The following is a 25,000-nucleotide window of genomic DNA, read 5'->3' as shown; positions in this document are numbered from 1 at the left end:
CTCTGAACACCCTCCCGCTGGCGATCCGGACCCTTACTACCCTCCCGGCCTTCCGCAAAGCCGTTAAGTCCTGGCTGCTCCAGCAGGCCGGGGGGCTTGTGAAACATCCAGCCCCCCCCCCGGAGATTGTGATTGTTGTATATTTTAATGTTGTTTGTGTATTATTCCCCCCTCCCTTGTTTTATTGTAAGCCACCCGGAGTCCTTCGGGAGTGGGCGGCATACAAATCAATAAAACTATAAACTATAACTATGAGGATATAATAGAGAAGCCATGGAAGAAACAAAGCTACAATGGGAACAACAGCTTACCTAGTAATTTCCTACCCAGAAAAATGTGTTTGTGTGTGTGTGTCTATATATATCTGGAATGCGATAGCTTCTTTCATAGATTGGTCACATGCGTGTTGCTCCCAGGCAAAACTAGTGGAGTTTTGTCGTGATTCTCGTATATGTGGTTTTTTCCCCCCCCTTTTATTTGGTGAGGCATTGTTTAGTTCTTCAAGGCAGACGGGCGGAGATGAATTTTCCTTAAAAACCCTCCCTAGTATGGAATTCCGTTCTACTTGCAGTACTTGGCTCACTGGCCAGAGTATTTCATTGTGGCGGAAGCCCCCGGGGGAGAGCTGATGGGCTACAGTAAGTACCACCTCTTCCCTTTTTTTCTATCGGGACTCTTCAGAAGTGAACCTACAAGGTATTGTATTTTTCGGACTATAAGATGCACCGGTGTATAAGACGCACCAAGATTTTGAAGAGGTAAGTAAGAAAAAAAAACCCGTTTTTGTTCCTCCCCTGCTCCCAGGAGAACTCTGGAGGCTTCAGCAGGGCTGAGGGAAGGCAAAATATTCCCGTTTTTGTGAAAAAAGGGGCAGAAAATGGGGTGTTTTCACAAAGACGGGGGCATTTGAGCCGAGGTGGCGCAGTAGTTAGGGTGCAGTACTGCAGGCCACTTCAGCTGACTGCTATCTGCAGTTCGGCTGTTCAAATCTCACCGGCTCAGGGTTGACTCAGCCTTCCATCCTTCCGAGGTGGGTGAAATGAGGACCCAGACTGTGGGGGCGATATGCCGACTCTGTAAACCGCTTAGAGAGGGCTGAAAGCCCTATGAAGCGGTATATAAGTCTAACTGCTATTGCTATTTTCCCCTTCCCCCAGCCCTGCTGAAGCCTCCAGAATGCCCCTGGGGGATTGGAGGAAGGAAAAAACGCCTCCGTTTTAGCCCATTTTGTCACCTATTTTTCACAAAAATGGGATTGGGGGGGGAGGCTTCGGGAGGCCAAAAATGGCTGTATTTGGTGTATAAGGTGCACCAACATTTCCATGCTCAAGCCCATCCCATGGTCCAATCTCCCTCTGCCATGCTAGCAGCTTCCACCCATCCAGTTCCGGTCAGGTGCAGAGACAAAAGATGACCTTGGCTTTCTAGAAAGAATGTTGTTATGGCTACATATCATCTAACTCCGTAAAATCCCCCCTCGCATTTCCCCACAATAGAAAATGCACAATAGAATAATAGAAAGTGTGGCAGGCTGGATGGGGAATTTGGGGAGTTGAAGTCCACAAGTCTTAAAGTTCCTAAGTTTGGGGGTCTCCTATCTAAGAGGAGAGATTGCAGAGGAAGGGCTTACAAGAGAGTAAATTATGCTGTCTGGAGAATTCTGGGAGTTGAAGTCCACAAGTCTTAAAAGTTCCCAAGTTTGGGGTCTCCAATCCAAGAGGAGAGATTGCAGAGGAAGGGCTTACAAGAGAGTAAATTATGCTGGCTGGGGAATTCTGGGAGTTGAAGTCCACACGTCTTAAAGTTCCCAAGTTTGGGGATCTCCGATCTAAGAGGAGAGATTGCAGAGGAAGGGATTACAAGAGAGTAAATTAGCTCAGCTAATTCTGCACAGTAGAATAATAGAAAGTGTGGCAGGCTGGATGGGGAATTTGGGGAGTTGAAGTCCACAAGTCTTAAAGTTCCTAAGTTTGGGGGTCTCCGATCTAAGAGGAGAGATTGCAGAGGAAGGGATTACAAGAGAGTAAATTATGCTGGCTGGGGAATTCTGGGAGTAGAAGTCCACAAGTCTTAAAAGTTCCCAAGTTTGGACAGCCCTGTGCTGAAACGAATGCCTGAACTAACATTCGCGCTGGATGATCACTGCCGATTTTCTTTGCAGTCATGGGCAAAGCTGAAGGATCCGTGGCCCGGGAAGAGTGGCACGGCCACGTCACCGCCCTCTCGGTGGCCCCCGAGTTCCGCCGGTTGGGTCTGGCTGCTAAACTGATGGAGCTGCTGGAGGAAATATCGGAAAGGTGAGGCGGATTTCGGAGGCTGTGAGCAGGTGGATGGGCTGCGTTCCCTGGGATTAAGTGAAAAAAAATCCTAATTACTGATACAAACAGTCCTCGATTTATGACTCTCCTTGAGCCCAAAATGTCTTTCGCTAAGTAAAACAGTTGTGGTTTCTGCCCTGTTTTACAACGTTTCTTGCCACCGTGGCTAAGTGAATCACTGCACTTGTTAAGTCAGTAACACCGTCATTAAGTGAATCTGGCCTTCCCCATTGACTTTGCTTGTCAGAAGGTCGCAAAATATGACCCCCCCCCCCAGAGCACTGGGACTATCATAAATACAAACCAATTGTCAAGAATCTGAATATTGATCACCTGAGCATGGGGATATGCAGTGATTAAGTGTGAAAAAAACTGTGATAAGTCACTTTTTCAATGCCATTGTCACTATATGAACTGTTGTAAGTTGAGGACTTAACAGTATTCAGTATTGGGAAAGAACATTCCTCTAGGGTTTCCTGCCTAGGCAGTGGGTTGGACTAGAAGACCTCCAAGGTCCCTTCCAGCTCTGTTATTCTATTCCAGTATTTCTCAACCTTGGCAACTTGAAGATGTCCGGACTTCGACTCCCAGAATTCCCCAGCCAGCGAATGCTGGCTGGGGAATTCTGGGAGTTGAAGTTCGGACATCTTCAAGTTGCCAAGGTTGAGAAACACTGTTCTATTCTGTTCTATTTTATTCTATCAAACAGAGAGATTACAAACTCCGAAGGCTAGCTCTATTTTGTTTTTATGCTGTAACTTGTGAGTTTTGTGTCACCCTTAAAAATAGATGACGGCATAAGCTTACAGATTAGGTGTTTTCAATTTATTTTTTTAAAAAAACTACATGGATGTAGAAAGCAAGTTTAAATAATCCAGTAAGCCAAAAGTGCTTTTAAATATTATAGAGCTGGTGCATCTTTGCCTTTATGAGTGGATTTTATAGCAATAAGAAAAGTAGCCCCTTCAAGATAAGAGTTAATTGTAATAAGAGGAGATATATTCATCTGAAATGTATAGAGATCGATGATGTAATTGGAATATCCTTAATTTTTCCTTGCATTTCTTTTTGGAACGGTAATATAATTAAGCCAAAATAGCTGAGAACATTAATCTAGTTGTATTGTAATTAGGGAATAACTTAGCATCTCAATTCTTATTTGAGAATGGCAATAGCAATAGCAGTTAGACTTATATACCACTTCACAGGGCTTTCAGCCCTCTCTAAGCGGTTTACAGAGTCAGCATATATTGCCCCCAACAACAATCCGGGTCCTCATTTCACCCACCTCGGAAGGCTGGAAGGCTGAGTCAACCCTGAGCCGGTGAGATTTGAACTGCAGAACTGCAGTCAGCTGAAAGTAGCCTGCAGTGGTGCATTTAACCACTGCGCCACCTCGGCTCAGAGAACGGCTTGATGCACATAAACAGGTACCTCTTGCCCTCTGTAGTTTTTCGTAATAGTGCCGTAGAATCTTAAATGTTGCTCTCGCTCTCTTCTTACCTTTCCGTTTTCTTTCTTGGTGAAGAAAGGGTGGATTTTTTGTGGACCTCTTTGTGAGAGTCTCAAATCAGGTGGCAGTCAACATGTACAAGCAACTGGGCTACAGCGTGTACCGAACAGTGTTAGAATACTACTCGGCCAGCAGCGGGGAGCCCGACGAAGATGCTTACGGTAAGTGTGCGGCCTTTTTAGCAGTAGAGCAGTGTTTCTCAACCTTGGCTACTTGAAGATGTCCGGACTTCAACTCCCAGAATTCCCCAGCCAGCATTCGCTGGCTGGGGAATTCTGGGAGTTGAAGTCCGGACATCTTCAAGTGGCCAAGTTTGAGAAACACTGCAGTAAGAGGGTATTTGGGACAACACAACGTCAGTTGTAAAGAACCAGAAAGACTCACTGAGTTTAAAGCACTGAAGAGTTTATTATTGATACTTATACACAAGAATCCGGTTGAGTAATGGTCAAAGCTAAATTGGCACTAGATCAGGGTCAATGGGATTCCTGGTGGGGGGGGGGAGTGGCGCTGGGCGTGGGTCTCCTGTGGGAGCACAAAGATTCCAACTGATGACATTTTAACCCCCCCCCCCCCAATCCATCTTATCCAAAAGAAACAATACAACAAAAAGGACATTAACCAAAAAAGTGTCCTAAAGAAACCCCAACTGAAACCAACATCTAGTGGCATCCTCCCTTATTGAATGCTGATTAATATAACAATTTTAGCTTCCCGCTCCTTGTGAAACAAGCCAAAAGAATTTCAAACTGTTAAACTACTAAATCTACTTACCAATGGTTAGCCTGTCATCTATAAATTATATTAATAGTAAAATGGTTAACAGTAAGAACAATAATAATGAACTTGCTATGTGAAAGTATAAGAATAAACTGTAAACTATAATAAACTATACATTTCTAACATTTTATATTTTTTACGTATATATTGTGCACTGTATTGCAATATTGTTAAAATTATAAACATTTAAATTAGCACGGGGGAAATCCATATGTACACATTTATCTGTAATCCAAATGTCCAAAAAGACCATCAATTGGCATATGAGGGGTAGAACAGATACAGAAAAAAAAATGAGCTTGTCACACCACTGCATAATTGGTGGAAAATGGATAATACCATGCAATATCCAATTTCACTCTAGAAGTTGAGTTTTGATCATAACCAGTCTAGTGAAGAGAAGGACCAGGGAAGACAGGATAGCAGTCTTCCGATATTTGAGGGGCTGTTATAAAGAGGAGGAGATAAAGCTATTTTCCAAAGCACCCAAAGGCCAGGCAAGGAAGAATGGATGGAAACTGACCAAGGAGAGATTCAACCTGGAAATGAGGAGGAATTTCCTGACAATGGGAACAATCAACCCATGGAACAGAAGTTGCCTTTGGAAGTTGTGGGAGCTTCATCCCTGGAGGCTTTCAAGAAGAGACTGGACTTCCATCTGTTGGAAATGGTTTAGGGTCTCCTGCTTTGGGGTGGGGGAGTTAGACTAGTCCAGTGTTTCTCAACCTTGGCAACTTTAAGTCCTGTGGACTTCAACTCCCAGAATTCCCCAGCTGGGGGATTCTGGGAGTTGAAGTCCACAGGACTTAAAGTTGCCAAGGTTGAGAAACACTGGACTAGATGTTCTACCAGGTACCTTCCAGCTCTGTTAATCTGTTAATCTGTGCTGGCTGGGGGATTCTGGGAGTTGAAGTCCACAGGACTTAAAGTCCCCAAGGTTGAGAAACACTGCATTAACGTAATGTGATCAAAATTAGAAATCTGGGCAACTGGTATGTACTGATGATGGATGCTATGTCCTCTCTTGCGAAGTCAATGGGGAAGCCGGATTCACTTAACAACCCTCTGATCCACTTAACTGCAGTGATTCATTTAACAACCATGGCAGGAAAAGTCATAAAATGGGACAAACCCCCCCCCCCTTAACAAGGGTCTCGCTTAACAACAAAAATGTTGAGCTCAATGTGATCGTAAGTCGACTATCCGTAACCATGTCCTGAACATCATCAGGATGGATTTGGGGGTGGAATCTCATTCTAGAGGTTTGAGAGGCGTTGCAGCTGGCCTGGGCTTTGAATTGTAGGTTATGTTCCTAATCTATATTTTATTCCATTTTTCTTTTTTCTTTTAACAGACATGAGGAAAGCTCTATCAAGAGATAAAGAGAAGAAATCAATTATACCGTTACCGCATCCTGTCCGGCCAGAAGATATTGAATAAGTCAATATTGTGGTTGCTGTAAAAATATATTGAGAATAAAATCTGTAGATAAATGAAAACAATTAGGATATCTCTCATGCAACTTGGAGCTTTGGAAGAAAAAGGAGGAAGTATATGCAAATATCAAGAGAAATGTTTTCCCTTTTAGGCTGCGCTTCTAAATCTCTTGATGCCCCCAAAGCCCGAAACCATCTTATATCTTCCATATTTGTCATGATTCGGTTTTTTAGGAATATTAATAAATCCGAAGGCCGTCTTGCTAATAATGCAGTACTGATTAATGTTCTATATTTTGATTGAATTTTAATTAATAAAATTAAAAAATCAAGTCCAAGTAAAATGTTTTTTGGGGGAAAAGTATCCTGTTTAAAATCTGAGGGATTCAAATTGTCAAAATAAATGGCAATATGATACAACACCAGCTTTTAAAGAAGAGATTGGAAGAATCCCTTCTGAAGTGGTATAGTGTTTCTTGCGTGAGCGTGGGTTGGACTAGAAGGCCTCCAAAGGTCCCTTCCAGCTCTTATTCTGTTACAATACAATAAGGCGAAAGAAGGGAGTGGGAGAAAACGTATCACACTGTAGTTTTCCCTAGGCAAACAAATCGGGCTTTGGCAACCTGACATGGTCCAACTTTGGGGGATTATAAGCCCCCATGTTTCCCTCTCTGATTAAGCCAGTGGTAATGCTGGCTTAATCAACATCTAGAAGACAGTAAAGGGGAAGGCACCCCATTGTATCAAAGGTGCTTTTTCAAGAGGCAGCTGGATTTAGTTTTTTCTTTGAAGATGTTTCACTTCTCATGCGAGAAGCTTCTTAAGTTCTGACTGGATGGTGGAGAATGGAAGGATTGATATTCCTTGCAGACAGGTGGTCATTTGCATCCTTTTAGAGAGTCATTGAGGCCACCTGGATACAGATGGCCATAGACACAGATAAACCTCCAAGTGGCCTCAACAACACTAAAAAGAATGCAAATGACTGTCTGTCTGTCTATGTATCATCTATATCAGTGGTAGTCAACCTGGTCCCTACCGCCCACTAGTGGGCGTTCCAGCTTTCATGGTGGGCGGTAGGGGTTTTGTCCCATACTGAAGCCCTTTCCTTTTTTTAAATTTAATTGACTTAAAAAAAAATGTTCATAGCATTATTTAAAAACATTTTCATTAGGTTTTCATAAAATCACCATTACTGTGGAACCGGTGGGCGGTTTATTACTAACAGAGATACAAAAGTGGGCGGTAGGTATAAAAAGGTTGACTACCCCTGATCTATATCAATCATCCATCTATCATCTTTCTATTATCTATATATCATCCATTTATTCATGCATTCATTCTATTTATCTCATATATCCTTTATCTAGCTTTATTATCTATCCCTTTATGTCCATCCTTCTATATTTCTGTAACTATCTTTGCATCTATCTATCTATCTATCTATCTATCTATCTATCTATCTATCTATCTATCTATCTATCTACATCCATCTTTCTATCTACATCCATCTCTATCTATCATCCATCTCTATATCTATCTATCTACATCCATCTATATCTATCTCTCTATCTACATCCATATCTCTCTCTTTATCTATCCACACCCATTTCTCAATCTATCTATCATCTATCTATCTATCTATCTATCTATCTATCTATCTATCTATCTATCTATCTATCTACATCTATCTGTCTGCCATCTCTCACTATCACATCTCTCATTTACTGTATCCTATAATATTCTCTCTTATCTATCATCTATCTATCTATCTATCTATCTATCTATCTATCTATCTATAATCTGTCATCTCTCTCACTATCTCATCTCTCATTTACTGTAAATCTATCATTCTCTCTCTCTCATCTATCTACATCCATCTCTATATCTATCTATCTATCTATCTCCCTATCTCTCTCTCTCTATCTTCTATCTATTTATCTATCTATCTATCTATCTATCTATCTATCTATCTATCTATCTATCTATCTATCTATCTTACATATCTATCTGTCTGTCTGTCTGTCATCTCTCACTATCACATCTCTCATTTACTGTATCCTATAATATTCTCTCTCTCTTATCTATCTATCTATCTATCTATCTATCTATCTATCTATCTATCTATCTATCATCTGTCATCTCTCTCACTATCTCATCTCTCATTTACTGTAAATCTATCATTCTCTCTCTCATCTATCTACATCCATCTCTATATCTATCTATCTATCTCTATCATCTATCAATCATCTATCTATCTATCTATCTATCTATCTATCTATCTATCTATCTATATCCCTCTCTCTCTCTCTCTCTCTCCCTCCCTCCCTCCTTCCATCCTCTGTCTTCCTCTGCCTCCCTCCTTCCCTCGCCCTCCTCTTCTCCCCACCTGAGGATCACGTGCTCAGCCGAGGGGGGCGGGGCGGTGCAGCTCACGCGCGCCGGAAATCCCGCCTCCGGCTGGTGGAAGGGACGCTCTGGAGGCCTCTATGGTCAGGGGGCTCCGCCTTTTCCTGTTTACTTCCTCTCTCTGTCTCTCTTCCGGGTTCGAGGCGAGTGAGTGGTGGGGGGTCGTAGCGGGGCCGCAGCCGGTGGGGCCGCCGGGGGAGACGGGTCGGCGAGGGAAGGAGGAGGCGGCGGAGAGGTGAGTCCGGCGAGGGAAGGGGGAAGGGGGCCCGGCGGGGGGCATTCACCCAGCCACGAGGTGTGGGACTACAACTCCCATCACCCTCAGCCAGGGAGGGGGGCTGGGGGAGGGTTACGTAGTCCAGCTGACAGGCGAAGGCGGCGGTGCAGGAGAGCCCCCTCCCCTCCGCCTGACATACCTCCCCCCCACACACACACTTTGGCTGACCAGGAAACGAGGCAGGGCTGGGAGGGGAGACCACCAGGAGATCCCAGGGTGGGGCCTGGCAGGCAGAAAGAGGCCGGGATTGGGGTGGGGGTGATGGGGGGGGGGTGTCTGGGCTTCCTCTGCTGTTTTGGCTTCATCCAATTCATCCACCTGAAGTTATTCTGGGCAGACCCCAACCAGCGGAAGCAGCCCTAAAATTATCATTCAAAATGGAATAAAATCTACATCCAGCCAGAGAACCCGTTTACTATGCTGTAGCTTTGCTCAACATCTGGAAGAAAACAACCAGCCACAGAGACCACCAGAGACCCCACAATCCCCCCCTGCCTTTTCACCTCCTCCCCCTCCCCCCCCCTCACCTCTCCCTCCCCCTTTACCCCCCTCCCCACCTATTGCGTCCTCCTCACCCCCCCCCTGCCTCCTTCTCACCTGTTCTCCCTCTCTCCCTTTCTCCTCCCCTCCCTCTTGCCTCTTCCCCCTCCCTCTCCCCACAAACCCCTCTTCCTTCTAGCACTGACGATGTTACCTAATTGAGTAGTGAAACGTCTGCAAGGAAACAACCACGCTCCACGGTCATTGTTCTCCTCCTGCTGCCTCCTCTTCATCCTCTTCCCACCCTCCTTAGCCGCCCGGAGTCCTACGGGATTGGGCGGCATATAAATGTTATGTTTTCAATATGTTTTTTTTTCATTTTCATTTCATACAGTCACATGTATACTGTGCATAACCGGGGCCATATAACATTGAGCAATAACCACAGCCATCCTTGTCAACAATACTCCCCAAAATACAAACCCAATATACCACTTCAACCTTCCATACACCCTTTCTTTCACCCCCCTCCAACTTTCCTTTCTCCCCTCCAACATTCCCCTCTCCTACTTCCCCTCCCCCCTCTATCACTCCTTTCTCCCAATACACTCCCTCCCTTCCATCTCTCCTTCCGATCCTCTCTCCCACCCTCTCTACCCCTCTTTCTTCTTTCCCTCTGCTCCTCCCTTCGGTGTATTTCTACTATCTGTCAATATATTCAACTTCCTATTTTTACATTAGAATTAAAAAAGCAACAGTATACAAGTACAATCATGTTACTTTAAAATCTAGCACATCATATAAATGTTATTAAACTTGCAAACTTGCAAGCCCCACTCCCTTCTCCCATTGATGATATTCAGGAAATATCCTTCTGATATTTCCAGAAACCAAAGAACCTCAGAGAGCACCCAGGAATCCCTTCAACCCCTCCGCCCCCCCCCCCCCCGTTCAACCCTGAGCTACAAATAATTATCTTCCGGTTGCTTCTTTTTTGTTGGTGTCCAAACTGTCCCTGAAAACCTGGAGAAGAGTTTGAACCAGCTTTGGCGAGCCTACCGTACAGTGGAGCTTCGAGAAGCTATTTAGGGATGTATGAGGAGGAATACAGACTCCAGATCTATGGAATAATTGTAGTAATAATTCTGCTCTCTCTTGGCCAGGTTGCACTCAGAATATGGGACACCGGACTCCGCAGGGGATAGAAACTAACAGCTAACAACCTGGAGTGAGTTCAGGGAAAGTCACCCGGAGTGCGAAGGACCTGGAAACAGGTCCTTTGAAGACAAGGGAAAAGACCTGGGTATGTTAGGTGCTGAAGAGAAGTTTGGTGGGGAGGCAGTTTTTGGATATCCAAATGGTTGCCAAGGGGAGGAGAGAAGGGGGCTAGTTCTGTGCTCGTCTGGGAGGGAAAGACCAGAAAAGGGGCTGAAATGATGGAGCAGGTAGGTGGAATTTCCTGAAGGTAAGGACCAGTGGAATAGATAGCTCATAACACTTCCCTTCACCGGCAGACTCAGAACAGAACAACTGAATAACAGAGTTGAAAGGGACCCTGGAGGTCATCTAGTCCAGTGTTTCTCAACCTTGGCAACTTGAAGATGTCCGGACTTCAACTCCCAGAATTCCCCAGCAGTGGTTAGGACAGTGTTTCTCAACCTTGTCAACTTGAAGATGTCTGGACTTCAACTCCCAGAATTCCCCAGCAGTGGTTAGGACAGTGTTTCTCAACCTTGTCAACTTGAAGATGTCTGGACTTCAACTCCCAGAATTCCCCAGCCAGCGAATGCTGGCTGGGGAATTCTGGGAGTTGAAGTCCGGACATCTTCAAGTTGCCAAGGTTGAGAAACACTGTTCTAGTCCAATCAGCCCTGCCCAAGCAGGGAGACCCTAGACCATTTCAGACAAATGGAGGTCCGATCTCTTCTTAAAAGCCTCCAGTGGTGGAGCCCCCACAACCTCTGGAGGCAACTTCTGTTCCACTGGTTAGTCGTTCTCACAGTCAGAAATGTCTGCCGAGATTCTCAGTCATTCAGGTCACGGTTGTCCCAAAGTTGCTTTTTCAAAACTTTTTTTTGTCTTCGTTTTTCCTTAAACTTGTTTCACTTCTCATCCCAGAAGCTTCTTCAGTTCATGAATAGCAATAGCAATAGCAGTTAGACTTATATACCGCTTCACAGGGCTTTCAGCCCTCTCTAAGCGGTTTACAGAGTCAGCATATCGCCCCCAAGAACAATCCGGGTCCTCATTTCACCCACCTCGGAAGGATGGAAGGCTGAGTCAACCCTGAGCCGGTGAGATTTGAACCGCTGAACTGCAGAACCGCAGTCAGCTGAAGTAGCCTGCAGTCCAGCACTCTAACCACTGTGCCACTTCGGCTCCTAGGGTTGAACTAGATGACCTCTAAGGTACTGCACTCAGTTTTGGTCGCCACGATGTAGAAAAGATGTTGAGACTCTAGAAAGAGCGCAGAGAAGAGCAACAAAGAGGATGAGGGGACTGGAGGCTAAAACACATGAAGAACGGTTGCAGGAACTGGGAATATGTCTAGTTTAATGAAAAGAAGGACCAGGGGAGACATGATAGCAGCCTTCCAATATTTCAGGGGTTGCCCCAAAGAAGAGGGAGTCAAGCTATTCTCCAAAGCACCTGAGGGCAGAACAAGAAGCAATGGGTGGAAACTAATCAAGGAGAGAAGCAACTTAGAACCGAGGAGAAATTTCCTGACAGTGAGAACAATTAATCAGTGGAACAGAATTTGCCTCCAGAAGTTGTGAATGCCCCAACACTGGAAGTCTTTAAGAAGATGTTGGATAGCCATTTGTCTGGAACGATGTAGTGTTCCCTGCCTAGGCAGGGGGTTGGGCTAGAAGACCTCCAAGGTCCCTTCCAACTCTGCTATTGTATTGTAACCAGTGAAACTGCTTGCCTCCAGAAGTTGTGAATGCTCCAACAGTGGAAGTTTTTAACAAGAGATTGGAGCATCATTTGTCTGAAATGGTATAACGTCTTCTGCTTGAGCAAGGGGTTGGACTAAAAGACCTTCAGGGTCCCTTCCAAGTTTGTTATTCTGTTATCACATACGAAGAATGGTTGCAGCAGCTGGGGATGACTAGTTTAATGAAAAGAAGGACTAGGGGAGACATGATAGGAGTCTTCCAATATCTCAAGGGCTGCCCCAAAGAAGAGGGAGTCAAGCTATTCTCCAAGGCACCTGAGGGCAGGACAAGAAGCAATGGGTGGAAACTAATCAAGGAGAGAAGCAACTTAGAACTGAGGAGAAATTTCCTGACAGTTAGAACAATGAATCAGTGGAACAGAATTTGCCTCCAGAAGTTGTGAATGCCCCAACACTGGAAGTCTTTAAGAAGATGTTGGATAGCCATTTGTCTGGAACGATGTAGTGTTCCCTGCCTAGGCAGGGGGTTGGGCTAGAAGACCTCCAAGGTCCCTTCCAACTCTGCTATTGTATTGTAACCAGTGAAACTGCTTGCCTCCAGAAGTTGTGAATGCTCCAACAGTGGAAGTTTTTAACAAGAGATTGGAGCATCATTTGTCTGAAATGGTATAACGTCTTCTGCTTGAGCAAGGGGTTGGACTAAAAGACCTTCAGGGTCCCTTCCAAGTTTGTTATTCTGTTATCACATACGAAGAATGGTTGCAGCAGCTGGGGATGACTAGTTTAATGAAAAGAAGGACTAGGGGAGACATGATAGGAGTCTTCCAATATCTCAAGGGCTGCCCCAAAGAAGAGGGAGTCAAACTATTCTCCAAGGCACCTGAGGGCAGGACAAGAAGCAATGGGTGGAAACTAATCAAGGAGAGAAGCAACTAAGAATTGAGGAGAAACTTCCTGACAGTCAGAACAATTAATCAGTGGAACAGAAGTTGCCTCCAGAAGTTATAATTCCTCCAACACTGGAAGTTTTTAAGAAGAGATTGGACAAACATTTGCTTGAAGTGGTGTAGGGTTTCCTGCCTAGGCAGGGGGTTGGGCTAGAAGACCTCTGAGGTCCCTTCCAACTCTGCTATTCTATTCTATTCTACTTACTAATTCTGTGATTCTATGATTTCCTTACTGTATTCATCTATAAATAATCTTTCGAATTGCGTCTAGGTAACCGGAGCGCTACGCCGTGCAGGTTGAAACCACCAAAGATGTCTAAAGATGAAGAAAAAGTTAATTTGCGTCGCCTCGAGCCAGCCATCCAGAAGTTCATTAAAGTGGCCATTCCCACAGATCTGGAGCGGTTAAGGAAACATCAGATCAATATCGAGAAGGTGAATTGTTTTCTTTAAATAAAAAAAAAAGGATCTTAGGGAGGACTGGCAGGAGAGGCATACTATTTTAAAAAATCTTTTAACTTAAATTGGTTGTTTTAATGGTTTTTGCACATTCTTGGTTATTACTGTGTAAGCCATCCAGAGTGACTGAGATGGGCAGCTATACTAATGTGATTAAAGAACGAATTAATTTTACATCTCTCTTGAAAAATGTCCCTTTGCTGCCTGCTTCATCAATAAGCAAATTGAAATAGTTTGGCAGAGTGGAGTGGAGAATAGAATGGAATGCAGAATATAGGAATAGAATAGAAGAAATATTAGAATGCAGAATATTAGAATAGAATAGAACAGAATATTAGAATAGAAATATTAGAATGCAGAATATTAGAATAGAATATAATTCAGAATATTAGAATAGAATAGAACGCAGAATATTAGAATACAATAGAATGCAGAATATTAGAATAGAATAGAAATATTAGAATGCAGAATATTAGAATACAATAGAATGCAGAATATTAGAATAGAATAGAAATATTAGAATGCAGAATATTAGAATACAATAGAATGCAGAATATTAGAATAGAATAAAAATATTAGAATGCAGAATATTAGAATAGAACAGAAATATTAGAATGCAGAATATTAGAATAGAATAGAATGCAGAATATTAGAATAGAATAGAATGCAGAATATTAGAATAGAATAGAAATATTAGGATGCAGAATATTAGAATAGAAATATTAGAATGCAGAATATTTAGAATAGAATAGAATGCAGAATATTAGAATAGAATAGAAATATTAGAATGCAGAATATTAGAATAGAATTCAGAATATTAGAATAGAATAGAAATATTAGAATGCAGAATATTACAATAGAATGCAGAATATTACAATAGAATAGAATACAATAGGATAGGTCAGATATGGAACAGGACAGAGTAGAGAGTAGAGTTGGAAGGGACTTTGGAGGTCATCTAGTCCACCCCCTGGTAGAGCAGGAAGCCATATATCATTCCAGACAAATGGCTGCCCAATCTCTTCTTAAACACCTCCAGGCTTGGAGCATCCACAACTTCTGGAGGCAAGTCGTTCCACTGATTCATTCTTCTCCCTGTCAGGAAATTTATTTTGATGAATTAATTTTCAGCATAAACGTTGGGCGTTGATCCCACTTCCAGAAACTGCCGCTTGTTGAAATTCAGAGATCCACGCTCCCTCCAACGGAGAAATGTCTCAGGTGTCATTTCTCGAGAGCTTCCCACTTCCCCAAGAAAAGTGGCCAAAAGCAAAATTCCAAATACTTGTGTGGTTTGACGGGGGGCTGATGGAGGAAGTGCCGTGTTTTTGATACCTGCTCTTCTTTTCTCTCTGTTGCCTTCAGTATCAGAGGTGCAGGCTGTGGGACAAACTGCACGAAGAACATATCAACGCCGGCCGTACCGTCCAGGTAAGGGGACGGCGGCTATAGACGTCCGTGGGAGAAGACGGCATAGTTCTTGTTGGGAAAATGAACCCTTGGTAGATCATCCCTGGGGAAAGCAGAGCTGGGATAACGTCGCCCCTCTTTTCCTCTTTTCCCTTTCTTTCTTTCTTTCTTTCTTTCTTTCTTTCTTTCTTTCTTTCTTTCTTTCTTTCTTTCTTTCTTTCTTTCTTTCTTTCTTTCTTTCCACCCTCCACCTCCTCTTTTTGGCCTAGCAGGCTTCAGGGAAGCCCGCTGGGAGCAAAAACGGACCCCACCCCCACGTTTCCAGAGAAACTGTAGTAAAAGAAATACTTAAAAAGTGTTTTTTTAAAAACTCCCGAAGATCAGCTGTGTGACGTGTGATCGTCGGAACTTTTTTTAAAAAACCTTTTTTTGGTATTTTTTTACTACCGGTTCGGCTGAACCAGCCTGAATCGGTAGCATTTCACCCCTGCTACAATGCTCGCAAAGCATTGCTGGCCTGCTCTCGAAAACAAAAGAACATTCCAGCCGTATCTCCGTCAAGGCCGTCTCCGAGGTTACCCACAGTGGCCGGAGGGGAGTGATCTCTAGTTGGAGAGTCTGACTGATGACACACCTTGAGGGGAGGGGGGGAAACAGGGTCAGGGCTGGAACATGAATTACTGTAAAGTTTCCTAACGATGCCTGATTAATGATAAGCGAACCAATATTGTAATGCAAAAACCAGTGATTTATTAACAGCTTCATTAGGCATTCAATTCTTATTTGCAGCTGTTTCTTTTGCTTTGTCTTATCTGCTTCTGAACTTTGCCCCTGTTCCTTTCCTCCCCTCACTCTGTGTCATAAATCACCTTACCCAACGGATACACCTGACTCAACCCAGCTACTGTAACCTGAGATCCGTGTGGAATGTTGACATCTATAGCAATAGCAATAGCAGTTAGGCTTATATACCGCTTCATAGGGCTTTCGCCCCCCTCTAAGCGGTTTACAGAGTCAGCATATCCCCCCCCCCACAGTCCGGGTCCTCATTTCACCCACCTCGGAAGGATGGAAGGCTGAGTCAACCTTTGAGCCGGTGAGATTTGAACCGCTGAACTGCAGATAACAGTCAGCTGAAATGGCCTGCAGTACTGCACCCTAACCACTGCGCCACCTTGGCTCTACATGAGGTCAGAGTTGGCTTCACTTGGAACTGTGCTGACACGAAGCTCCTAATAAATAACTGGATTTCTTTTGAAGCTTGGCTCGAGGCTCATGATTTAATCAGGGCAACCCTTGCTATCTTTACTCCACTCCCCTCCCCAGCTCCCATTCCCACAGCTCCAACCAGCCTTGCTGGAGGCAGCCCTGAAGATGCTCCAGAATGGCTTCAGGGTTGACAGTGGCTCCTTTTCATGTATTTTAAGATTTTTCCAACTTTAGCCACTCTGAGACACATGGACTTCAATTCCCTGCGTTCCCCCGCCAGCATTATAGATAATCCTGGATTCCTAACCCTTTGATTGGTGACGGAAGTTACAACAGCGCTGGGAAAAAGTGATTTGTGACTGTTTTGTTTTCCACATCTGAATTTGGACGGCGTGACTATGGGGAATGTTCTATTGGCCGTAAGTGTGAAAACAGTCACAAGTCCCTTTTTTGAGTGCCCTTGTAACGCTGAATGGTCATTAAGTGAACTGTTGTAAGTCAACAGGACTCCTCGGAGGTCTTAGCCTGATTTGCAATCGATGCTTTCGACGGAGATAAAAGGGGTGACTTGTTTTTCGTTGTTTTTGAATATCGCAGCAGCTGCGAGCAAATATCCGAGAGATGGAGAACCTTTGCGCCCGAGTCCGGAAGGAAGATATCCTGACTCTGCAGAGGATGATTGATCCCGTCAAAGGAGAGGCTTCGGTGGCCATAAAAGAATTTTTGCAGCTGCATTCGGAGTCGGCCGAAGCGCTGAAAAGGCAGTTCAGAGAGCCGGAGGCGGCTTTGACTCGCTCCACCACTGTTGAAGGAACAGGTGCCGTTTATTTATTTATTAGATTCTTTTTTTTTATCCTGGGCATCTCTGGAGATTCTCAGCCATCCAGGTCAGGGTTGTCCCAAAGGTGTTTTTTTTCCAAGAGGCAACTGGGACTTTTTCTATGAAGACGCTTCTCATCCATCCATCTATTTATCATCTACCTCCATCCATATCTATCTGTCTGTCTGTCTGTCTATCTCTCTATCATCTATCTATCTATCTATCTATCTATCTATCTATCTATCTATCTATCTATCTATCATCTCCCTCCCTCCCTCCCTCCCTCCCTCATCTCTCTCTCCCCGCCCTCTCATTTTTCATACTTATAACCACACCTTACAAACAATTGCAGCTAGTTCTGGACTTACAACTGTTGGTTTAGTGACAGTTTGAAGTTACAGCAGCACTGAAAAAAGGGACTGATGACTATTTTGCACACTTACAACTGTTGTAGCATCCCTGGGGCCAAGCCATCAAAATTCAGATGACTCATATTTATGACAGTTGACTCATATTTATGACGGTTGCAGTCTCCCGGAGTCATGTGATCCCTTTTGTGATCTGATGAACGAAGTTAGTGGGGAAGTCAGATTCAGCTAACAACCGAGTGACTAACTTAACAACTGTACTGATTCACTTAACAACCGTGGCAAGAAAGTTCGCAAAATGGGGTAAAACTCACTGTACAAATAAATGTCTCACTTAACGACATATATTTTGGGCTCAATTGTGATCGTACGTTTACCTGTAATTTCTCTTTTGTCCCTTGGGGCAGGATGCTTCATGAAATTCATTGCCAGGGCTGTAATTGTGTGGTTGTGCCGGTACATATGTTTATTGTGTTAATAAGGGCACACAGTGACTGTGTGTTGTTCTCTCCTTCAGAAACTTTCTCTAGTGCCGAAAACGGAGAAAATTCCCTCAGCCAGATTTTTGCTCCGTTACCTGAAATCCCCCAGGATCAAAATGCTGCAGAATCCTGGGAAGTGTTAGAAGAGGTAAGTTGCACATCCCATCATTATTTTATGTCAGAGTGCGCACAGTGTTTCTATGTGAGACAATCCAGGAGCAAATACAGCAACAGAGGTTTGTAGTTAAATAGTGGTTTATCTCCAAAGACTAAATACATACACATAGTTTAAGTCAGACCTCAAACAATCAGCAATTACAGCACAGAAGCACACACGGAGAGAGAGATAGGCTGCAACAGGGCCTCTTCTTATTACAGGCTCTTAAAGTGATATCAGCCCCAAAACCTTGCTGACTCATTCCCAGCAATAACGTTTTGGTGGATGAAAGGTCTAAAATTTACACTAAATTATAATTCAAAAGAAAACTTTTATAAAGTGATGTACAGTTAGTATTTATCACCGGATGTTGTCAAGAATGCATAAAGGTGTTTCAAATGCTGGAAATGCAAGGGTAAAGAAGGGACATTTATCACTTTTGATGGACAGGGGACAAAGCAGAGAAATATTGGATTCATACAGCAGATTCTTAAAGTGAATATAAAGATGAAATCAGAGACTTTTCTTTTGGCCTAATGCAGTGGTTCCCAAACTTGGCAACTTTAAGACTTGTGGACTTCAACTCCCAGAATTCAACTTGTGGACCACAAGTCTTAAAGTTGCCAAGTTTGGGAACCACTGGCCTAATGGACAAATAACTTGGAAAAAAAAATAGAACTTTGATGTTATATAAGTTGATGGCCGAAAGTTTACACTTTATGCACAAAAAATGGACCCTTTGATTTCCACCCAGAGGTGAACAGCTGCAAAAGTTGATGGAGTTAGCAATTGTAGCTAAATTCGCTGCTTTGATTCAAGGGGGAAAAAAACCACAATTACTTTTGTTTCTATTTGGAAACCGTTTCTGGACTTTGTGCTGGAGGCGAAAAAATATATATGAAATTTTGGTTTTGCCGATGTTGTTTCTAGAAATGGCTGGTACATATTATTACGTAAAAGTAAAAAAGTTGAGGTTGTATGTTATGACCTTATTCTACTGCACTAACTCTACCCTTTTCTCTCATTGTTTTTCTTTTGTCATTGTATCATATTTTGATAAACTAATAACAGTTAATAAAAAAAGATGAACCAAGTAACGAGTGGGGTTTTTTCCTTAGGATCTGATAGAACTCTGCACTCTGGTGACCGAGTTTTCCCTGCTTGTTAATGTAAGTAGAGCACGGCTGGTTTCTCTGGAAACATGGAAACTGCCCAGTTGGCAGTTCGCACACAATCGTTCAGCCTCCCCCAGGTCACGTGATCAAAATTCAGATGCTTGGCAACTGATTCATTCATCTATATATCATATCTAATCTACATCTATATGTATATATGTATGTATGTATGTATGTATGTGTGTGTATATATATATATATCTGTCTCTCTCTCTCTATGTCTATATTGCCTATATCGCTTTATCTCTATATATCATATCAATATCTAATTTGTCTCTCTTATCTATGTGTCTGTCTACCTAACTCTGTCTGTCTATCTTCTCTCTCGCTCTCTCTCCCTCTATCTATCTATCTATCTATCCATCCATCCATCCATCCATCTCTATATCAATATCTCATATCTCTCTTATCTATGTCTGTCTATCTGCCTACCTAACTAACTCTCTGTCTATCTTCTCTCTCCCTCCTCTCTCTATATATATCATATATCACATATCATATCAATATCTCATCTCTCTCTCTTATCTATGTCTATCTTCTATCTCTATATCTCTATCCCACTATATCTATCTCATATCTCTCTCTTATCTAAATGTCTGTCTGTCTATCTTCTATCTATCTATCTATCTATCTATCTATCTATCTATCTATCTATCTATCTATCTATCTATCTATCTATCTATCATCTTTCTCCCTTTCTCTCTCTCTATCATGGTCACATGCAGAGGTGGATTCCTACTGGTTTGGACCGGTTTTGCTGGCCTGGGTTGCCAGACTCAACAGCGACCCAGGCCTCCAAACTGGTTCCCTGGTCAGTGCAGCATGGGTTTCTCCCCCATTTTCTAATGTTCTGCACATGGGCAGACCTATTTATGGGCAACTGTGTGCGCGAGCGAAGCGAGAACGCGCACGCAAAATTGCACACGCAGCGAACCGGCAGCAATGCTGGCAGCCACACACCCCCCCTTGGTCACATGATCCCCTTTTGCCACCTTTTGTGTCCTGTCCTGTCCTTGATATGTAAATGATTTTCTCGTAGACCCAGCAGGAGAAAGTCGACCGGATCGAAGAGAACGTCTGCACTGCCGTCGCGAATGTGGAGGAGGGGACCCAGAGTTTATCCAAGGTGGGTCTCGACCAGCTGCTCTCGGCTTGCAAGCCGGGAGGACTCCATTACCCATCCTCCCCAGTCTGTCTTTTCCTGCTTACAGGGAGGGTGGGGTTGCCGGATGATGCCAAGGAGACCCCCACCCACCCACCCCGCTCTTCAAATGACCCTTTCTCTGCCCCTCTCTTTTCCCCAGGCTGCGACCTACAAACTGGCCGCCCTCCCGGTGGCTGGCGCCCTCCTGGGGGGAATCGTGGGGGGGCCCATCGGGCTCCTGGCCGGCTTTAAGGTGGCTGGACTGGCGGCGGCTTTGGGAGGCGGCGTGCTGGGCTTCACGGGTGGAAAACTCATTCAGAGGAAGAAGCAGAAGATGATCAAGGATCTCTCCTCTCCCAGCTGCCCCGATTTGCCCGGGCAGAGCGACCAAGGGGGCAGCTGAGGACCGGGGGGAGGGGGGGCCCTCAAGCCGTCTTGGCTGGCATCACGGCTGCCCGCCTGGGACAATCGTCTTTCTTCCCCTGCTGGAAACGTTTCCTGTTGAGAATGTGAAAGGGACAAAAAAGTCACCCTGGAAAAACTTTCTGACGTGCGCCAGGGGAAGGCGGCAAGCGTGGCACGCTTTGGCACACCTCACCCGCGGCGTGGGAAGGTGCGCTCCGAAGGGATGTCTCCACCTGCTTTCCTTCCTCCTTCAGGGACTCTCTCCACAGTGTTCACCGAATGCCTTTTTTTCCCCAGGTTAAAAACGGAAAGAAAGCCGCCCAGGTGGCCCTTTTTCAGTCTCTGGATACTTCCGTTCGTCCCGAGCGCACAAATCCTGTGGGTTTGTTTGTTTTAACACTTGTCGGTTTTAATGCTCCTGGACTCTCGGGAGCTGAATCGGTTTGCGGTGGCAGAGTTGGGCTCCTGGCGGGATAGAGGTCAGGTGGAGGGGTGCGGGGAAATCTCGCCTCGGGGAGGTGGGGAGGGGCTTTGGTTTGCAAATTTTAATTTTTCCAGTCTGGAAAGTTGGCTTCTACCTCTCGTTTTAAAATGCCACGGTCAGGAAAAGTCAGAACAGGCTGTTTTCGGGGGGGAGAATTCTCTGCTTTTTGCTTATCAGAGGTCTGGAATCGTGTTTCTCAACTGTAGTAACGTTCAGAGGAGCGGATTAGCAAAACGGGGGAATTCTGGGAGTTGAAGTCCACTCATCTGAAAGCTGCCCAATTGATTGGAGGATGCTGGGAATTGAAGTCCGCCTGCCTGAAAAGGGAGAAACATGGCTCTAGAATTCCCGAGTCCGCAATGAATTCTGGGAGTTGAAGTCCACTGGTCAAAAAAGCCATTGATCCCCAAGCAGTGTCGGTGAACCTTTTCGGCACTGTGCCGAAACGGGCGTGTGCTTGTGCATGTGCCTGCAGGGGAGCACCAGAAACTGGAAGAGCATTTCCCCGGCGTGAGCTGAGCTTCCAATTTCCAGCATGCGCGCTGGTCACTTCGTCTTCTGGTCTCTGGAGCGCATGGATGTGCAAAGACCAGCTGGCCGGCGCGTGTGCACCAGGGAAGCGCTCTTCTGGTTTCTAGCACTCCCGCATGTGCACGCCGGAACCCGGAAGAGCTACGTGCGACAGCTGGCGTGCGCAGAGGGATGCCTCTGCATGCTACTTCCGGCATGTGTGCCAGAGGTTAGCGATCATGGCTCTATCAGACGAGTTGCTCAATCAAAAGTTATTGGATTTTAGCTATTAACTATTAGTTCCGTGCCAACTTTTCATCTAAAGGTGGAAACGATCAGTTGCAAAGGTGTGCGTGCGTGAATTAAAACAACTGGGGATATGTGTGTGTGTGTGTGTTGGTTCAAAAGAACAACGTTGCCTCAACAGCAACTGTTTGTTCCTATTTGCACAAAAATACGACAGCATCTCATCAGCATTCTGGGCAGCCCCCGGAATCAACACGGATCTCTTAAAAATAATAATAATAATAACAGTAATCTATTTGAAGTATTTCAAAACCTCTCCAGGACATGGTTGTGGGTTGCGTGCCGTTCTTTTTAAGTGGGGCAAAACACTTTGACTGCATCTTGTGTAGGAACGCCGGGTGTCTGCACCTCCTCCGATAAATTAAAAGTCGTTTTTAAAAGAAGTTTAAAAAAGAAACGGGTTTTTATTAAGGGTTGTTTTTCTTTCTTTCTTTTGCTGACGTCGACACAAAGGTGTTGTGTTTTCTTTGTTCAGATCTGCTGACTGTTGACCCATATTGCGGGCGCCCCGGGAGAAGAAGGCAGAAAGAGGCCCACTTAGTTGGGGGGAAAGGAGATTTTTTTGGGGGGGTCCCCTGTGGGACAAAAAGTCCAGAGATTAAAACACAGGAGAGCCCCTCTGGTTTAACCTCCCATCCAAATATCGCCCAAGCCCAATCCAGCTTAGCTTCTGGAGGTCATTCGCTCCCTGAACTCACACAAAAGATGCCAATGGCAGAAAGCAGAGGCCCTCCTGGCACGATGCCCTGCAGTGGGCAGCCGCCTCTTCGCTGGGGCCCTGGACCCATGCTGCTGCCGCCGCCGCCTGCTGAGTCCAGCCACATGGAGTTTGTTTGGGATGGGAGATGCTCTGCGCCAGGGTCAGGATGGGCTGGCGAGTTTCACGAAGGGCCACAAGGGGGCAGTAAGGCACCAAAGACAGCAAGGGGACCCCGGTTCAAAGACTTTTTAACAGGCGGATGAGAACAGGGGTTCCTGCATTTTGGGGGTGTCCTTCCCGACAGGAAGTTTCTCCTTAATTCCACGTTGCTTCTCTCCTTGGTGAGTTTCCATCGGTTGCTGCTTCTCCTGTCCTCAGGGGGCTTTGGAGAATAGATGGGTCCCCTCTTCTTTGAGGCAGCCCCCCCCCCAAATATTGGCATCCTGCTATCGTGTCATTCTAGTCCTCCTCTTCTGATCAGAATATAGAATGCATAATTGAATTATTGCATTATATGCCGCCCTTTTCCCCGAAGGGGACTCATAATAATAACAGAGTTGGAAGGATCTTGGAGGTCTTCTAGTCCATCCCCCTGCTGGAGAAGGAAACCTGATGCCATTTCAGACAAACAGTTGTCCCCTTTCTTCTTAAAAACCTCCAGTGATGAAGAACGCACAACTTCTGGTGGCAGGCTGTTCCACTGGTTAAGTTGTTCTCACTGTCAGGAAGTTTCCCCATAATTCCACGTTGCTTCTCTCCTTGATTAGTTTCCACCCATTGCTTCTTGTCCTGCCTTCAGGGGCTTTGGAGAATACAATCCCTCTTCCTTGGGGCAGCCCCTCAGATATATAGAAACACTGAGAAATACTGTCAGCATCTCCCTCCTATACCAGGAGAAACAAGGAAATGAATCTGTGGACGGACAGTTAGTAGAGTCCTTGTGGGCTTCCATTCCCAGAATTCCTTTGTGTTGGCTGGGGAATTCTGGGAGTGGAAGAGCCGAGGTGGCGCAGTGGTTAGGGGTGCAGTACTGCAGGCCACTTCAGCTGACTGCTATCTGCAGTTCAGCGGTTCTAATCTCACCGGCTCAAGGTTTGACTCAGCCGTCCATCCTTCCGAGGTGGGTAAAATGAGGACCCGGATTGTTGTGGGGGGGGATATGCTGACTCTGTAAACCGCTTAGAGAGGGCTGAAAGCCCTATGAAGCGGTATAACGTCTAACTGCTATTGATATGCTATATCTATCTATCTATCTATCTATCTATCTATCTATCTATCTATCTATCTATCTATCTATCTATCTATCTATCTATCTATCTATCTATCTATCTATCTATCTATCTATCTATCTATCTATCTATCTATCTATCTATCTATCTATCTATCTATCTATCTATCTATCTATCTATCTATCTATCTATCTATCTATCTATCATCTATCTATCTTCTTTATCTATCTTATCTATTATCTATCCATCCAAGGCTCAAGGTTGACTCAGCCTTCCATCCTTCCGAGGTGGGTGAAATGAGGACCCAGACTGTGGGGGCGATATGCTGACTCTGTAAACCGCTTAGAGAGGGCTGAAAGCCCTATGAAGCGGTATATAAGTCTAACTGCTATTGCTACTGCTAAGTTCACAAATCTTAAAATTCTCAAGGTTGGACATCCCTGCCTTACCATTCAGGACAAATGGCTATCGAGTCTCTTCTTAAAGGCCTCCAGCGGGAATGGGAAGAAGAGGGGAAGGGTATAGGGGAGGAAGGGGAAGGAGAGAAGGGAAAGGAGAGGAGGAAGGAAGGAAGGAGAGAAGAAAGAGAAGAAAGGGGGGTAGGAAGGAGGGAGGGAAGCAAGGAGAGAAGAAAGGAGGGAACGTAGGAGAGAAGGAAGGGGGGAAGGAAGGAGGAAAGGAAGGAGAGGAGGAGGGAAGGAAGGAGGGAAGGAAGCAGGGAAGGAGGAGGGAAGGAGAGAAGGAGGGAAGGGGAAGGAGGGAGGGAAGTAAGGGGAGTAGGAGAGAAGAAACAAGGGGAGGAAAGAGGGAGGGAGGGAAGAAGAAGTAGGACCGTTGTAAGATAAGATGGATCTATGGGATGTTAAAAAAGCAATTTTCAAGTATATTGTCAACTGTAGGGAAAAATTGTTATAAATACATATTATTAATAACAGTTATGAGATCATATAATTGTGAATGTATATATGAAATTGATAAAATAAAAAAATATTAAAAAAAAATAAAGGCCTCCAGCGATGAAGCACCCACCATGTCTTGTGGCCAGCTGTTCCACTGGTGAATTGTCCTCCCTCTCAGGAAGTT

The 25,000-nt window shown here is 44.6% G+C and overlaps 2 protein-coding genes across 3 annotated transcripts in view; both read left to right on the top strand.

Annotated features, from left to right (window-relative positions):
- NAA20 (N-alpha-acetyltransferase 20, NatB catalytic subunit) overlaps positions 1-6,143 on the top strand; it is a 9,555-nt gene extending 3,412 nt beyond the window's left edge. Inside the window, exons 3-6 of the mRNA XM_032222265.1 lie at positions 548-638; positions 2,162-2,297; positions 3,847-3,992; positions 5,966-6,143. Coding sequence (XP_032078156.1) covers positions 548-638; positions 2,162-2,297; positions 3,847-3,992; positions 5,966-6,051 — 459 coding nt within the window. The 3' untranslated portion in view covers positions 6,052-6,143. The remainder of the gene's footprint in view (positions 1-547; positions 639-2,161; positions 2,298-3,846; positions 3,993-5,965) is intronic.
- A 2,441-nt stretch (positions 6,144-8,584) lies between these two features.
- LOC116512573 (syntaxin-17-like) lies at positions 8,585-21,653 on the top strand. 2 transcript variants are annotated; one of them, XM_032223131.1, is made up of 9 exons: positions 8,585-8,691; positions 10,377-10,516; positions 13,331-13,494; positions 14,884-14,949; positions 16,738-16,954; positions 17,843-17,955; positions 19,083-19,133; positions 20,179-20,265; positions 20,444-21,653. In XM_032223131.1, the coding sequence occupies exons 3-9, from the start codon at positions 13,372-13,374 to the stop codon at positions 20,684-20,686; spliced, it is 900 nt and encodes a 299-aa protein (XP_032079022.1). In that variant the 5' UTR covers positions 8,585-8,691; positions 10,377-10,516; positions 13,331-13,371; the 3' UTR covers positions 20,687-21,653. The 2 variants fall into 2 exon arrangements, with proteins under 2 accessions (XP_032079022.1, XP_032079021.1); XM_032223130.1 differs by having other exon boundaries at positions 16,735-16,954.
- Positions 21,654-25,000: the final 3,347 nt, after the last annotated feature.

The sequence above is a fragment of the Thamnophis elegans genome, chromosome 8, assembly GCF_009769535.1.
Source record: "Thamnophis elegans isolate rThaEle1 chromosome 8, rThaEle1.pri, whole genome shotgun sequence".
NCBI classification, from domain to species: domain Eukaryota; kingdom Metazoa; phylum Chordata; class Lepidosauria; order Squamata; family Colubridae; genus Thamnophis; species Thamnophis elegans.
The sequence above is the reverse complement of the archived record's forward strand: the minus strand, read 5'-3'. Positions and strand labels throughout refer to the sequence as shown.